Source organism: Malaclemys terrapin, chromosome 10 (assembly GCF_027887155.1).
Source record: "Malaclemys terrapin pileata isolate rMalTer1 chromosome 10, rMalTer1.hap1, whole genome shotgun sequence".
NCBI lineage: Eukaryota > Metazoa > Chordata > Testudines > Emydidae > Malaclemys > Malaclemys terrapin.
In genome coordinates this window covers 15,351-31,553 of record NC_071514.1, presented here as the reverse complement: position 1 = coordinate 31,553, position 16,203 = coordinate 15,351, and the positions used below count along the sequence as shown (strand labels likewise).

Below are 16,203 nucleotides of genomic sequence, written 5' to 3'. Positions count from 1 at the left end.
TCTGGCTTAAATAACTTAAAATGTGTGAATATTCTGTATTTATAACAACTATTTGTTAGACAATACCAATTTATTACTCATTTCCTGCCATCCACCCAGATCAGATCAAATTCTGTCATTGTTTGAACTCACTCTTATTGCCTCATTCAGTTAACTTCATTATTTGTTTTTCTCAGAGTCTCTAAGAAGCCACGGGAGATGAAAGGCAAAAAGAGTAAAAAGATTTCTCTGAAATATACAGCAGCTCGACTCCATGAGAAGGGAGTCCTGTTGGAGATTGAAGACCTGCAAGTAAACCAGTGAGTATTCTTTTAACCTTTAAGCCTAAAGTCCAAAGATCTTTACCTTACCTGGGAATAGGGAAACAAGTGTTCCTAACTCCGTCATCTTCTGTTTGTAAAACTCCTTTTCCAGGGCTTCAGTGTAGAGCAGTGGTTCTTTGCCTGCAGGCCGCTTGCAGCCCAATCAGCACATAGCTGTGGCCCATGTGACATCCTCAGAGTCATGTTATGGATGTAGCCCCCATAACACATAGAGAGCTGCATATGAGGCTCACAATGGTAAATAGGTTGAGAATCACTGGTGTAGAGGAACAAAATTCCATCTCTCAGCCAGTGAGTTCCATCAGTGGGTTCCATCAGTCACCAAAAGTGTTCTGTAGAGACTAGTCTGAAATAGTGACAAACTGATGTTTGGTTGAGCTCCTGGAGCTGTGTAGTGTTTGTAGATTCATAGATTTTTAAGGCTGAAAGACCAATATGAGCATATAGTCTGTCCTCCTGCATAGCACAGGTCAAAGAGTCAGCAATTTTTGCATCAAGCCCATCACTTTTGGTTGAGCTAGAGCATGTCTTTTAGAAAGACATCCTTTAAAGACTTCCAAGTGATGGAGAATCCATCTCGTCCCCAGTTAAGTTTTTCCAATGATTAATTACTGCACTGTTAAAAACTATCACTTTATTTCTAGTCTGAATTTGTCTATCTTCACCTTCCAACCATTGGGTCTCATTATGCCTTTTTCTGATAAATTAAAGAACTGTCCACTGTCAAACGTCTTACAACCCCATATGTGCAATTTTATGCTATCCACGCTGCATGTTGTTAGTGTATGCCAGAGTATCCTATTCATCAGTACAGCGCAATTCTTACTACTTTCACATGGAACAAATATGGGATCCAGCAGATACGTAGAACATATTATGTTTTTATTATATTTGAAAAGTTTAAGGTTTCTGTGCTATGTGTGATCTATCCAAAGGTGCATAGTGTGTGGGGATACAGAGTCAGAGTAAATGTTTTCTGGAACTTTCATTCCAAATTAACTTAACTTTCACATACTTTGATTTCTTTTAAAACTGCAGCATTCTAATATGGGATTTTAATGGATATTTCCAACCTTAACTTTAACATAAAGATTTTTTTTTCTGGGCAATGAAAACAAAATTGGACAATACACCAGAAAATATGCTGAAGGGAACCAACCCTTCACTGACTGGTGTTGGGGAAAGAACAGATTAGATAACCGAATCTGGTGTTTCCATTTCTCAGTTCTATGAAAAACAGCAACCAAGATTGTCTGATAAGATCTGTTTTTTGGAAATTCCCCCTCATGGTCCTCCACCTCTCCCCTCAGCCCCCAGAGCCATCTATCTGTGTCTACCACAATCAGACTACAAAACCTTCCTCATCAAAGTTGGATTAGGGTCAAACAGGGTCTATGTCCCCCAAAATTTAATGGCCTCCCAGGAAAACACCACCTCCTTAGCCACCTAAATACAGTCTTGGCTTACTCACAGAGCTCACTCCTGAGCCCTTAATAGCTCTCAAAATGTAACTGTAAAGGGGGAATCATCTTTAAGTGGGTGTGTTTCTAGTGGCGTGTGAGAGATCATTTTGCGGTCCTATGCTATTTAACATTTTTATCAGTGACCTGGAAGAAAACAAAATCATCACTGATATAGTTTGCAGATGACACAAATATTGAGATCGTGGTGAACAATGAAGAGGACAGGTCACTGATTCAAAGTGATCAGGATCACTTGGTAAGCTGGACATTAGCAAACAGTATGTGTTTTAATATAGCTGAATGTTAAGTTAAGAAAAAAAATGTAGGCCATACTTACAGAACAGAGGGCATGATCCTGGGAATCAGTGACTCTGAAAAAGACTTGGGGTCATGATGAATAATCAGCTGAGCATGAGCTCCCAGTGCAACACAGTGGTCCAAAGAGCAACGCAACCCTTAGATGCATGAACAGGAGAAATCTCAAGTAGGAGTAAAGAGGTTATGTTACCTCTGTATTTAGCACTGGTGCAACCACTGCTAGAGTACTGTGTCTAGTTCCAGAGTCCACAGTTCAAGAAAGAGATTGCTAAATTGGAGAGGGTCCAGAGAAGAGCTATGAGAATAGTTAAAGGATTGGAAAATATGCCTTATATAGTGACAGACTCAAGAAGATCAATCTATTTAGCCTAACAAAGGGAAGGTTACAAGCTTACAGCTCAGCCTGAAAGTATCTACATTGGGAATAAATATTTGACAGTAGGCTCTTTGGTCCAGCAGTCTAAGGTATGACAAGATCCAAGGGTGTAAGCTGAAGCTAGACAAATTCAGACTAGAAATAAAGTGTAAATGTTTTGTAGTGAGGGTAGTTAACCATTGAAATGATTTACCAAGGCTTGTGGTGGATTCTCCATCGTTGGCAATTTTTAAATCCAGATTGGATGTTTTTCCAAAAGATCTACTTTAGTTCAAAAAGGAATTATTTCAAGGACATTATATGGCCTGTGCTATTCAGGAGGTTAAACCAGATGGTCCCAATGGCCTCTTCTTAGAATCTATGAGGCTTCCTCTCAATGAGGCAGCCTACCTCACCTCAGCAGGAAGCTGGCTTGCTGAGAGCTGTACATTGTACCACTGCCTACTGCTCTGCCTTTGTCTCTTGCTCTCTGCTGAGTTTGAGATTCCTTATTCACACTACTTGTATTGCAAGGATCCGGTGTTAATATTGTCCTCCACTACCTATTCTTCATTAGAAATTGTATGTTAAATAATACATTTATTTTTATTTGCCAACCTTCATAGGTTTAAAAATGTGATATTTGAAATCAACCCAACAGAGGAAGTAGGAGACTTTGAGGTCAAAGCAAAATTCATGGGCGTTCAGATGGAAACATTCATGTTACATTATCAGGTAAGGATCCTCCTATTTAATGCTGAAAACCTGTGGTGTACAACCTATGTAGACTGCCTGTGGCCACCAAAATCTTTCATGTAGACTTCTCGTAGTCACTTTCTGTTAACCTAAGATTTCATAAATAAATATTTGTATTCATTATGCTTCAGAGAAAATTAACAGAACAGGTAATCATCAAGTGATCCATCCCCTGTTGTCCATTCCCAGCTTTTGGCAAAACTGAGGCTAGGGACACCATTTATGGACCTTGTGACAGGTTGGACCCCCCCTTTCGGGTTGCCACCAGATGTGCTGGGATCCCACTGAGCCCACCCGTCCTATCAGCCTGAGTTTCCTTTGCTCTGTGCTGCTATAACAGGCTCTCAAGCCCCTTTCCAGCACACACACAGGCAGGGACACACCCAACTGTAGAATCACACAGAGTCTGCAATTAGCTGTCTGTGGGAGGTCTCAGCTAGGGGAATGCCCAGCTCTCCTGTGCACGCAACCCTTTGGAGTGTAAACCCAAAATTCTATTGTCTTTTGCTGTACAGAGATCTATATAGCATAAGCTCATACAAATCACCCCCCTCCCTCAATGTGGAGGGAGATATGTACAGCTCCTTGCCCCACCAGTTATGAATTGCACAAACTGGTTTTGGAATGAACAAAAAATAAGTTTATTAACTACAAAAGGTAAATTTTAAGTGATTATAAGGGATACCAAACAGAACAAAGCAGATTAATGAGCAAATAAAACAAAACACGCAGCCTAAACTTAATTCACTAAAGAAACAGGTTACAAATAGTAATTTCTCAGCCTAAATGTTTTAGGCAGGTTGCAGAGTTTCTGCAGCTTAGAGTTCCAGTTATTTCTCTTCACAGACTAGACCCCTGTCTCAGCCTGGACTCAGCCCTTGCCTTTCCCCAGCTTAGCACCTTTGTTTCTTCAGGTGCTTTCAGCAGTCTTCCTTCTTGGGCGGGGAGGCAATGGAGAAGAGCCCAGATTAACTCACTTCCCAGTCTTAAATAGGATTTACATAAGACAGGAATCCTTTGTTTCCAGTGAAAAAGTACCAGCAGTGTCCAAGGTGGTACTCTGTACCAGGTGACATTATCACATGACCTTGCAGTGTTAAAGCCACCATGAGACAAAGTTTATTTGTAACGTCCACAGGAAGGACCTCCAGGAAGATGAGAGATCAGCATCTTCAAAGACCCATTCTATTGTCTTTCCTAATGGCCCATTCAGGCTGAATGTATACTGTCTGGTGGATGTTCCCCAAGTACACACACTGTTGTAATTGTTAGATAATCAATATTCCTAACTTCAGATACAGAACTGACACATGCATACAAATGGGATAACCACATTCAGCAAATCATAATCTTTCCAATGATACCTCACATGACCCATCTTGCATAAAACATATCTTATTTATGCCATATTCATATTACAACCATATTTTTATAAAGAATATGGGTGTGACATCACAGACCTATCCTCCATGAATTTATCTAGTTCTTTTTTTAACACTGTTATAGTCTTGGCCCTCACAACATCCTCTGGCAAAGAGTTCCATAGGTTCATTGTGCACTGTGTGAAGAAATACTTCCTTTGTTTGTTTTAAACCTGCTGCCTGTTAAAAACAGGGTTTTGGAGCAATCAAATTTTTTAATTGCTCCTCTCCAGCTCCAGGCAAAAACCTACTGGTCTGCGCTCCAGCTCCAGGCTCCGCTCCAAAGCCCTGGTTAAAAATCATTTGGTGATCCCTAGTTCTTGTGTTCTGAGAAGCAGTAAATAACACGTCCTTATTTACTTCCTCCACACCTGTCATGTTTTTATAGTCCTCTATTATATCCCACCATAGTTGTCTCTTTTCCAAGCTGAAGAGTCTCAGTCTTATTAATCTCTCCTCATATGGAAGCCGTTCCATACCTCTGTTCATTTTTGTTGCCCTTTTCTGAACCTTTTCTAATTCCAATATATCTTTTTTGAGGTGGGACGACCACATCTGCACGCAGTATTCAAGATGTGGGCGAACCATGGATTTATATAGAGGCAATATATTTTCTGTCTTATTATCTATCCCTTTCCTAATGATTCCCAACATTCTGTTAGCAAGAATGTCCACACCAGCGCTAAGTCAGCAGGAGACGTTCTCCTGACGTCATAGCTTCCTCATCTCATTGAGGTGGAGTAATTATGCCGATGGGAGAGCACTCTTCCATCAGCATAGCGCATCTTCACCAGATGCGCTGATGCAGCTGCACCTATGTAGCATGGTAGTGTAGACTAGCCCTCAAATTACTGCTCATGGAATCGGCCCTTCAACCCCTGGAGTCCCAGGGGGAGCTCTTGCTGCAACCCTCTACTTCAAAGGGAGGTGAGCCCAGAGAGACAAGCCACTCACACAAGGCGTCTTAGAAAAGGTCTGTGAGTCCATGTAGCAAGCCCAGTTCAAGCCAAAATCTCCGGCTCCATCAGTATCATCGGTACTGATGGCACCAAAGCGGTCTAAAACTGGTACCCAGGGCGCACACTGTACCAAACTGACAGAGCAAGTCAGACTACCCAAAGACCCGAAGGGCACACGCAAAGAAGCACCAATACTGCGGGGGTGTGAAAAAGAAGATCCACCCCAGGGAAAGCTCCGTCGGTATGGACATTGGCACCGGAACAGACCTCATGGCCAGGTCCGCATGTCTGACTCATTCAATGCAAGCCTCTCATCACCGACAGCCGCTGCCAGTACTGATGCCATCTGCACTGCCAGATTTGTGGTGAGTGACGGATCATTCAGTATCCAACGTACCAGACTCGTCCCTTCTCAGTACTGGGGCCCTGGTACCAAGTTCACCCAGAGCCCTAGACTGGAATTTCTCTTTTCCCACCTGTCTCCCAGTTCTGTCATTGTGGACACAGTTAACTCTAAGGGCCACCAGAACCAGTTCAGATCCACCCCTTATGACCGGGACTGGACATGTTTGGATCTGTGCAGCAGGAAAGCATATTCATCAGCCACCCTCCAGTTCCGTGTAGCAAACAACCAAGTCTTGTTTGCAGAATATGACTACCAAAAATTACATGAAACTTGGTTCCTTTATTGAGCAACTGCCTGATTCTCACAAGGAACAATTCAAGGCCATAGTCAACAAGGGCTAACTGGTGGCAAAAACGTCTCTCCAAGCTGCATCTAGTGCAGATGTGTGGCGGCACGCTTGATTTCCACAGCCATTGTGATGAGACAGGCTTCATGGCTTCACTTAGCTGGCTTCCTTAAAGAGGTCAAAACTATGGTGGAAGACCTTCCTTTTGAAGGGACAAAGTTATTTGCTGAGAAGACTGATGCATCTATTCACACATTGAAGGATTCTAGGACAACTGTTCGGTTCCTTGGGATCTATACTCCTGCCTACAAAAGAAAGTACAGCCTTCAGCCACCATTTAAGCCCTGCTCATCACAATACAAATATCAGTTCTCGTCACAGAGATCTTACGAGACACAGAGGAAGAAGCCTAGGTTCCCCAGGTGAAAGTATTGGGGATATCCTAGAATATCAGGGTTGGAAGGGACCTCAGGAGGTCATCTAGTCCAACTCCCTGCTCAAAGCAGGACCAATTCCCAACTAAATCATCCCAGCCAGGGCTTTGTCAAGCCTGACCTTAAAAACCTCTAAGGAAGGAGATTCCACCACCTCCCTAGGTAACCCATTCCAGTGCTTCACCACCCTCCTAGTGAAATTTTTTTTTTCCTAATATCCAACCTAAACCTCCCCCACTGCAACTTGAGACCATTACTCCTTGTTCTGTCATCTGGTACCACTGAGAACAGTCTAGATCCATCCACTTTGGAACCCCTATCAGGTAGTTGAAAGCAGCTATCAAATCCCCTCTCATTCTTCTCTTCTGCAGACTAAACAATCCCAGTTCCCTCAGCCTTTCCTCATAAGTCATGTGCTCCAGACCCCTAATCATTTTTGTTGCCCTCCGCTGGATTCTTTCCAATTTTTCCACATCCTTCTTGTAGTGTGGGGCCCAAAACTGGACACAGTACTCCAGATGAGGCCTCACCAATGTCGAATAGAGGGGAACGATCACGTCCCTCGATCTGCTGGCAATGCCCCTCCTTATACAGCCCAAAATGCCGTTAGCCTTCTTGGCAACAAGGGCACACTGTTGACTCATATCCAGCTTCTCGTCCACCATAACCCCTGGATCCTTTTCTGCAGAATTGCTGCCTAGCCATTCGGTCCCTAGTCTGTAACAGTGAATGGGATTCTTCCGTCCTAAGTGCAGGACTCTGCACTTTGTCCTTGTTGAACCTCATCAGATTTCTTTTGGCCCAGTCCTCTAATTAGTCTACGTCCCTCTGTATCCTATCCCTACCCTCAAGCGTAACTACCACTCCTCCCAGTTTAGTGTCATCTGCAAACTTGCTGAGAGTGCAGTCCACGCCATCCTCCAGATCATTAATAAAGATATTGAACAAAACCGGCCCCAGGACCGACCCTTGGGGCACTCTGCTTGAAACCGGCTGCCAACTAGACATGGAGCCATTGATCACTACCCGTTGAGCCCGACGATCTAGCTAGCTTTCTGTCCACCTTATAGTCCATTCATCCAGCCCATACTTCTTTAACTTGCTGGCAAGAATACTGTGGGAGACCGTATCAAAAGCTTTGCTAAAGTCAAGGAATAACACATCCACTGCTTTCCCCTCATCCACAGACCCAGTTATCTCCTCATAGAAGGCAATTAGGTTAGTCAGGCATGACTTGCCCTTGGTGAATCCATGCTGACTGTTCCTGATCACTTTCCTCTCCTCTAAGAGCTTCAGAATTGATTCCTTGAGGACTTGCTCCATGATTTTTTCCAGGAATCAACTTTCTTTCAGCCCTCCACTTTGAAATGGCAATTTTGACGGGTTGGTCAAGGTACCTGCAGAACATTCTCACCACCTCATGCTGTAAAACCCCACCCATCCCTTCGGCGACTATCTTATCCCTTTCAACAGCACCTGGGAACAGATAACCTCTGACAAGTGGGTGCTGCAGATCATTTGGGATGGTTATGCCATACATTTCTCCTCCCTCCCAAACACTCTTCCCCATCCGTCTTCAGGGACCTTTCTCACAAGAGTCTGCTATGGCAGGAGGTAAACCATCTCCTCAGCATAGGAGCCGTAGAGCCTGTGCCCGTACAGCTAAGAGGCAAAGGCTTCTATTCTCGCTACTTTGTAATTCCAAAGAAGAAAGGAGGTTGGAGACCCATGCTGGACTTGAGAGTGCTCAACAGATATTTCAAGGTGCAGAAGTTCAAGATGGTCACCCTATTGGTGATTTTTCTAGCACTGAAGAAAGGAAATTGGTTCTCAGCCCTCAACCTCCAAGATGCATATTTCCACATTTCCATCATACCGAGTCACCGACATTACCTGAGATTCACGCCAGGCCAAGACCACTGCCAGTGCAGAGTACTCCCCTTTGGCCCTCAGGGTATTTTTCAAGGTTCTCTCAGTAGTCGCAGCCCACTTACGCTTTCAGAGCATCATAATTTATCCTTACCCAGACAACTGCCTTCTCAAGGCACGTTCTTTCACCAAAACCCAGTGAGTCACCCAGACTACACTGAATCTGTTCCAGAATCTGGGCCTACAAATCAATGCACAAAAATCCACATCAACACCGGTGCAAAAACTAGAATTCAGAGGCACTCCTCCCATGTCACAGATTCCTCAGTCTCTCCACACTGATAGAGACAATACAGTCCAGCCCCCAGATTTTGACCAGACACCACCTCCAGCTTCTAGGGCATATGGCTGCGGGCACATCGGTCCTAGCTCGTGCCAGACTGCGCATGAGATGCCTCCAAGCCTAGTTCAATTCATTTTACAGGCAAGTTCCCACTCAACCATAAGTGAGAAGTAGATTTGATGGTCCTATACGACATATTCCAGCAATGGCAGACACCGAAAGTAGATCTGTTCGCTACTTATCAGAACAATAAATGCCATCAATACTGCTCCATATAGGGGATCAGACAACACTCCATGGGGGACAGTCTCCTCCACCCGTTGGACAAGGGTCTTCTTTAAGCCTTTTCCCCCATTCCCTCTAATTCTGAAAGTCTTGTTGAAAGTGAAAAGAGAGAAAGCAAGCATCATACTGATTGCTTCCACCTGGCCCAGGCAGATGTTGTACCCTTACCTGTCACAGCTGGCACTATGTCCACTGATGACTCTTCCAATCACTCCATACCTGCTATCGCAGAACAAGGGTCACGCCCTCCATCCCAACCTGCGGATTCTGCAACTCAAAGCCTGGCTCCTTCTTGGTTCCAGCACATAGAGACATTTTTCTCTGAGGAGGTACAGGAGGTGCTATTACACAGTAAGAAAAGAACTACTCATCACACCTACTTGCAAAAATGGAAAAGATTTCAAATCTGATGTCAGCCCAAAGGCATCCTCCCAAATGCAGCCATCCTACTGGTAGTCTTGGACTACCTGTTGACTCTCAAGAAATTGGGTGTCTCTGTCAGCTCACTAAAGGTTCGCCTAACAGCAATTGCAATCTTCTACCAACAGATAGAAGGATACTCTTCTCTTTTCTCATCCAACCATGAAGAGATTTCTCAAAGGCATAGCAAACGTCTTTCCCCAACCTAGACTGCCCACTCCTTAGTGAGATCTCAACCTGGCGTTAAAAGGACTGACTAGACGGCCGTTTGAACCTAGGGCCACTTGTTCGTTAACTCACCTTTCAATGAAGATGGCATTCCTGATCGCCTTTACCTCAGCAAGAAGGATAGGGGAGATAGTGGCTCTGATGGCGCATCCCCTGCTTTACTGTGTCCTTCCCTGACTAAGTCACACTTCGACCATATCCGAAGTTCACTCCCAAGGTGACTTTCACTTTTCATATAAACCAGCTTATTCAACTTCCTACCTTTTATCCTAAACTTCATCAGGATAATAGGGAAGCCATATGCTCAACGTGAGGAGAGTCTTGGCCTTCTATTTGGACAAAACAAGAGCTTTAGAATACCAGGGTTGGAAGGGACCTCAGGAGATCATCTAGTCCAAGCCCTTGCTCAAAGAAGGAGACTCTCCAAATGAGTCTCAAACTGTGTGTCAAGCTCTGTTACCAGATGCATAATGTAGCACACGCATCTTCAATACTCATGCAGTCTACAAGATCGGTCTCCTCTTCCATTGCCTTCTCCAAAAGTATCCCTAAATCAGAAATCTGCAGAGCAGCTACATGGGCATCTGCACATACCTTTGGAGAACATTATGCCATCCTCAGGGAAAGACTCAGCTGCAGAGCCAGATTTGATGCCACGGAGCTATCCTCTATAATAGATCTGACTCCAAAGCCCCAGCCTCCTAGTGGTGGGCACTGCTCAGGAGTTACCTACAGTGGCGCACCCATAGGGACACTACTCAAAGAAGAAGAAAAAGGATTGACTTACCTTGTGCAGTAATGATGGTTCTTCAAGATGTGTCCCTCTGTCGGTGCTCCACGACCCACTCTCCTCCCCTCTACTGAGAAGGGATTGTCCACACACATTGGCTAGCCTTGTGGCAGGTGGGGAACAGCACATGCATGGGTGGGATGGTCTGCTATCAGAATTCTCTGATCAGTAGCGCAAGGACACAGATACACCTACAGTGATGCACCCATAGGGGGACACAACTCAAAGAACCATATTTATTATACAAGGTGAGTAATTTCTTCTTGTTTTCACTTGAACCTAAGGCCAAAATTTAGGATTGATTAACTTACAAGGTTCGGATCTATGTTTAGTCAAGGAAAAGTCTTACGTTTCTGTAATACCTGCCACGTGACAGCTATCTGGATTTATATAAAAGCACTGAAATTTGTGCATAATTTCTAGGAAATACTAATTTGCAAATAGATTGTTGTTTTAAAAATACTCCTTCAATAACTGACCATATGGATCCTCACTCTTTAGCCTAAACTCACAATCTTCTAGTGGTCTTCAGTGGTCTCAGTTGCCCTTCATTTACTTTTGACCACGAAAGTTGCAGTGAGTTTGGAGCTCATTCAATGTCCTCAATACTTCTCTCATCAGTTACTGGTTTTTCATTTTTCTGCCCCTTATGTGTTTATTCTTGTGTGTGTAGTTAAAGTCAGCTTTTTTATTTTAATTGATGTTGATGCCGGTGCAGGCACCCTCTAGGTCCCACTCCTCATGAGCAGCTTTGTTTTTCCTGAACATCAGTCCTAAGATGCAGTTTTTCTTAGTGTCTTTTGGCCCAATAAACAGCATAACTGGGGCAACTGAGAGCTCCGGCTTTATGAACTATGCTTCACGCAATGCTGTTATGCTCATTGCAGCCTTCCATTTTTGGGTGCCTCTGGGAGAAGGTCAGAATTAGTGTGAGTTCACTCTTAGAAGAACAGCTATTTCAAACCCCTACTAGTAAGGGAGGCTTCTTCTGGCCCTGAGTCTAGTACCATTAGCATTGAGAGACACTGTGGCTCCGATTAACCACTTGACAGGGTGGTTTTATGACCAACATGATGAGCAGCATCGAGGTCATTCGTCTCATCTGATCAACTGAGTTGGATACCAATCATCCAGCATTATCAATGTTGAGGGGTGTCTTGATTTCAAAGACCTAATCACCATAAGTGACTTTAGGTCCAGCAAAAGTGGCATTGAAGTTCCAAATGTCACCTGAGCCAATGAGGAGCATTCAGTTATATGTCATGAGCACCTCTGAGCTGAGCCTTTGAGTGGTCTTGGGACTCTGTCTCTTGGCTTCCCTTGCCTCTGGGCTGGAGAAAGATGGAGAAACGGCATTATAGTCTCCTTGCTCCCACTCAACCTCAGTGAAGGTGAGGAAGTATAGTACTGTGTCACAGGGTGGCTGGCTGGCTCCTGTGACTGAAGTAGGTCCAGCTCCCATGCCATAGTAGATGCTCCCAGTTAAAGGGGTGGGGTCCAAGTGGTAAAAGGCGAGCTGAGGAACAGTTTTGTTTACTTTGCTTAAAGTTTGGGCAATAAATCTGCCTAAAGGAGACTGTGAGTGCGGCAGCTTGTCTTTAGCAAGCTGGAGAGAAGCTCTGCCTCATCACTAGGGCTCTACCAAATTCATGGCCATGAAAAACGCATCACGGACCGTGAAATCTGGTCTTCGTACTATACAGATTTCACAGGTGAGACCAGCATTTCTCAAAATGGACCATGAATTTGGTAGGGCCCTACTTATCACACATTATCAGTCTCCCAGAAAATGTTCAATACTGAGAGAAACTGGCACAGGGGATGCTTTGTCTGTCCATTCAGTGGCTACCTCCTCAGAGCAATATGACACTGGGAAGGTGTCATTGTAGCAGTCTTGCCTCCATTGATAATGAAACTGGTTAAATCTTCTTCATTTGACCCTAGCTGGGAGCTTTTCCTGTTGTTCTGCTTTAAATTTTAGTGCCTAAGTCACCTCAATGGGCGCTGTGGCTGCTTAACTTCTTTGAAAATCAGGCCATATATTTCATGGCTGTGAAATATGCTTAAATGAGGGGCAGAAGGACTCTATCTAAGGGTTATGGAGATTGTATGGTAATCACACTACTGAAGAGCCTGGAAATGACTGTTTAGACTTAGATCGTTATGGTCTTTTTAGATATTTGAAACAGAGGTGAGAGCAAGAGAGAGTTTTCATTTAAATTTTTCTATTAATACAAAAAATCATAAAACTAATATAATCAGAACTGTCTATTAATATAATATTTTTCATACTTTCCAGGTCAAATCAATGGGTCTTTAAGGCATTAATCTCCCAGGCTTATATGTCATAAACTCTCACCAGATATTAATTCTTCAGAAATCTGCTTTGCACTAGTGTCTTGTAAATTATCCCTTTCCTGTTCAGCCTCTATGGATTTTTCACTAATCAACATGTTCTCTTTGATAGGATCTTTTGCAGCTGCAGTATGAAGGTGTTGCTGTCATGAAGTTGTTTGACAGAGCAAAAGTCAACGTCAACCTCCTGATCTTCCTTCTGAACAAGAAGTTCTATGGGAAATAATTGGCATCTCCCAGAGGAGCTATGAAAAGGGGGATGAATGGAAAAACTGCATCTCTGTTTCTTAATATCCTCTTTCACCTGTCAGAACCAAGGACACCTATATATTGATGTACCTCCCTCTGCCCAAACTACAAGTATAAAGTATAAAGAAGGACTAGACTGTCAGTGAATTAATAATCCTGACTGAGTCCACAGGGACTCTATCTGTCTTACTGCTATGATCTTTTTTTCTGACTTTTCAGATTCCTTGAGAAGCATTTAGTTTAGAATGTTTTCCGTGTACTATTACAGTGGCATTAGGGATTAAACAGTTGTTAGAATATATTTTGGGCTTCTGGGTGTGTTCTTTGCCTAAATGTTTGGATGGTGGGGCTTGAATTCTTGTTACTTGTTGTAGAAGAAGAAAGCTAACACAGCAGAGCAACCAGGTCTGCCTCTGTATCTAGAAGCAGAACAGGATTTCAGCTCATATTTAGACTCCCTCCTTGAAATTCTAAGAAAACACAACAGGACATCAACTTAGAGAAATATTTGCTCTGTGCTGTAGCATGGAGAAACTGGAAAAATTTTAACTAGCTGATTCTGTCCATAGCAGTGTCCATTACCGAAGGCTCACTACCAGGATGACTGAACTCTGTTTATAGATTTGATTTGTAAAGACCTATACTTGAGTTATATTTTAGCATGTTATTCAATATACGTATGTAGCTCTGTCTTCAGGCAATGGGGAGAAGAAAAGATTTTGTCACAGAACTGAGTCAAATTAAAAGTGGTCAATGGCCAGGTTGGTCAGGTGGTTGCAGTGCCAGCTTTTGGTGGTGGCGGTGGTGACTATTAGCTGTATCGGACTAGTGCATCAGAGTCCTAGATGGCTTTCAATGATCTAAGTGTTGCTGAATTATTACTACACATACATTATTGTAGCCATGTATAACATCTTTAGTGATCCAATTCTTTTTTCAATATTTGTTTCTCATTAAGACGCCTTACTAATATACAGATTGTCCCGGTAGTAGAGGAAATGAGGAATGTGTGTGCTAATGCTTAAAGATGAAAAGCAGCCTTTTATTGGGGATGAAGGAGAGAGATTTTTGAATCAGTTGAGAAAAGTTTATTTTACAGTTTTGCTTCAGAAGCTTTTAGAACATTACAGAAAAAGTTTCTAAGTTAGCTTATTGCTCCACATATCTCTACCTGATGCCATTAAACACTATGATCTACCTGCAGACTTGCCAAAGGGAATTTACTCTGCCTTAAATAGTCTGAGCTGTTAAATTATTTACATTTTACCAAATGTACATGAGCAAATGACTCCCCGTTTCCTTTACTACTTAGATATTCACTCATTATTACGGTGGTGCCTGTTATATTGCTATACCTAACAGAAATGCAAAAGGACTGTTATGAACTCCGATCTTCATTAAACAAACTTTTCATTGCCCAAGTTATCTGTTCCAGATAAAAATGTCATTTTTTTTTAAGGTTTCAGAGTAACAGCCGTGTTAGAGCTTATGCTCTAATAAATTTGTTAGTCTCTAAGGTGCCACAAGTACTCCTGTTATTTTTTTTTTTAAATAATTTTAAAATCTGTTTGACTGTTTTATGTTCCCAGAGTATAGGTTAAAATAAAGTCTCTCTATTCTTAGACACACACACATACGCCTTACGTTTATTTCAAATAATTTTGTTTTATAATTTAATCACAGAGTCAGCCATTTTAGTGTTTTTTAAATGAAACCAGTTACTAACTCTCTGCCTGCCTTGGGAGTCAGTTGTTTCCCATAGTCTTTTTAAGAGGCTAATCCTGTATGGCTCTACCTTGTGACAATCCCTGCCACGCAAACAGTAACAAACTGATTTTATCTTGGTCTATGCAGTATTAGCATAATTAAAAGAATAGATGACACCACTTTCCTTTTGGATGTAAAACTGACCACATCCAGGAAGTTCCAAATAGGGGAAATTCTGCCCTCAGAGAGGAGAACCTCAAAATAGGAATTCTACCCGCCATCCTGAAATAGCATCAGGACAGTGACAGGATAAAAGTCTTGACTTGCATCTACCTGTCTCTTTTCAATGTGAGTCCCCACTGCTGTTTAACTGAAGGGTTTTAAATATAACTATCCTTTTTTAGTTAGGGATAGTGACAATAGGACATTCTCAAATTATTCATCAGGGGAATAAAACAGCACCCTGACAGCTGTTCAACAAAAGGGATTAAATTTTCTCCATTTAAAAAGGGCTACTTTCCCAGATGTCTGCTTGGCTGCCTCTTCACCATAATCTAAGAAATAGCTAATGAGACATGTTAGGCTATTCTAATAAAATATCATAATACCCATGAGGAGAAGATATTTGGATTATTTATAAGAACAGCCAATATCTGAAAACAGATATTGAAAACAGTTTTGGTGCAAATTGACAAGACAACTAGGTAGTGAGAGTGAAACAGTTTTATGGAAACAGGTGTGCCAGTTCTAGTTGAATAACAGTGTGTAACTTTGGTAGGAGTTTTTAAAAGAATGGAGACACTCTGGCAGAAAGATCCAGTTTCAGCACTGAAATTTTGTAATTTGTTACTTTATTTATTGGTGTCCTAGCTTTCCCTTGTCTCTTCCCTCTCCCCTCCCCACAATCATTGTATTTATCTTGGGCTTAAATTCCTTTCAAATAACTAGATGGCTTAGCCTATTGTTTGCACATAAAATGTCTTTGTATTTCTCATCTAAATAAAAGATAATTTGTTCACGTCTGAGTGTGTTTGAATCTGTTTGGGGCCGGCTTTAATTTGTGTGTCAGTTTGTTAAACGCAGCACTTTGCTCTTTAGTGAAAATTTCTAATCACAGGACCACAACAGCATATACATACACAGACATCTTCTGCATTTCTCAGATGTCAATCACTTAGAAGGCTTTTAATTAAAGAAAAAGGTAAAAATCATCTCTGTAAAATCAGGATGGAAACT

General features: G+C 42.4%; 1 protein-coding gene across 1 annotated transcript in view; it reads left to right on the top strand.

Moving 5' to 3' along the window:
- The window catches only part of IQGAP1 (IQ motif containing GTPase activating protein 1), a 176,129-nt gene extending 160,144 nt beyond the window's left edge, over positions 1 to 15,985 (top strand). Inside the window, exons 36-38 of the mRNA XM_054041339.1 lie at positions 177 to 299; positions 3,086 to 3,194; positions 13,124 to 15,985. Of these exons, the coding sequence (XP_053897314.1) occupies positions 177 to 299; positions 3,086 to 3,194; positions 13,124 to 13,237 (346 nt within the window). The 3' untranslated portion in view covers positions 13,238 to 15,985. The remainder of the gene's footprint in view (positions 1 to 176; positions 300 to 3,085; positions 3,195 to 13,123) is intronic.
- The last annotated feature ends 218 nt before the right edge of the window (positions 15,986 to 16,203 follow it).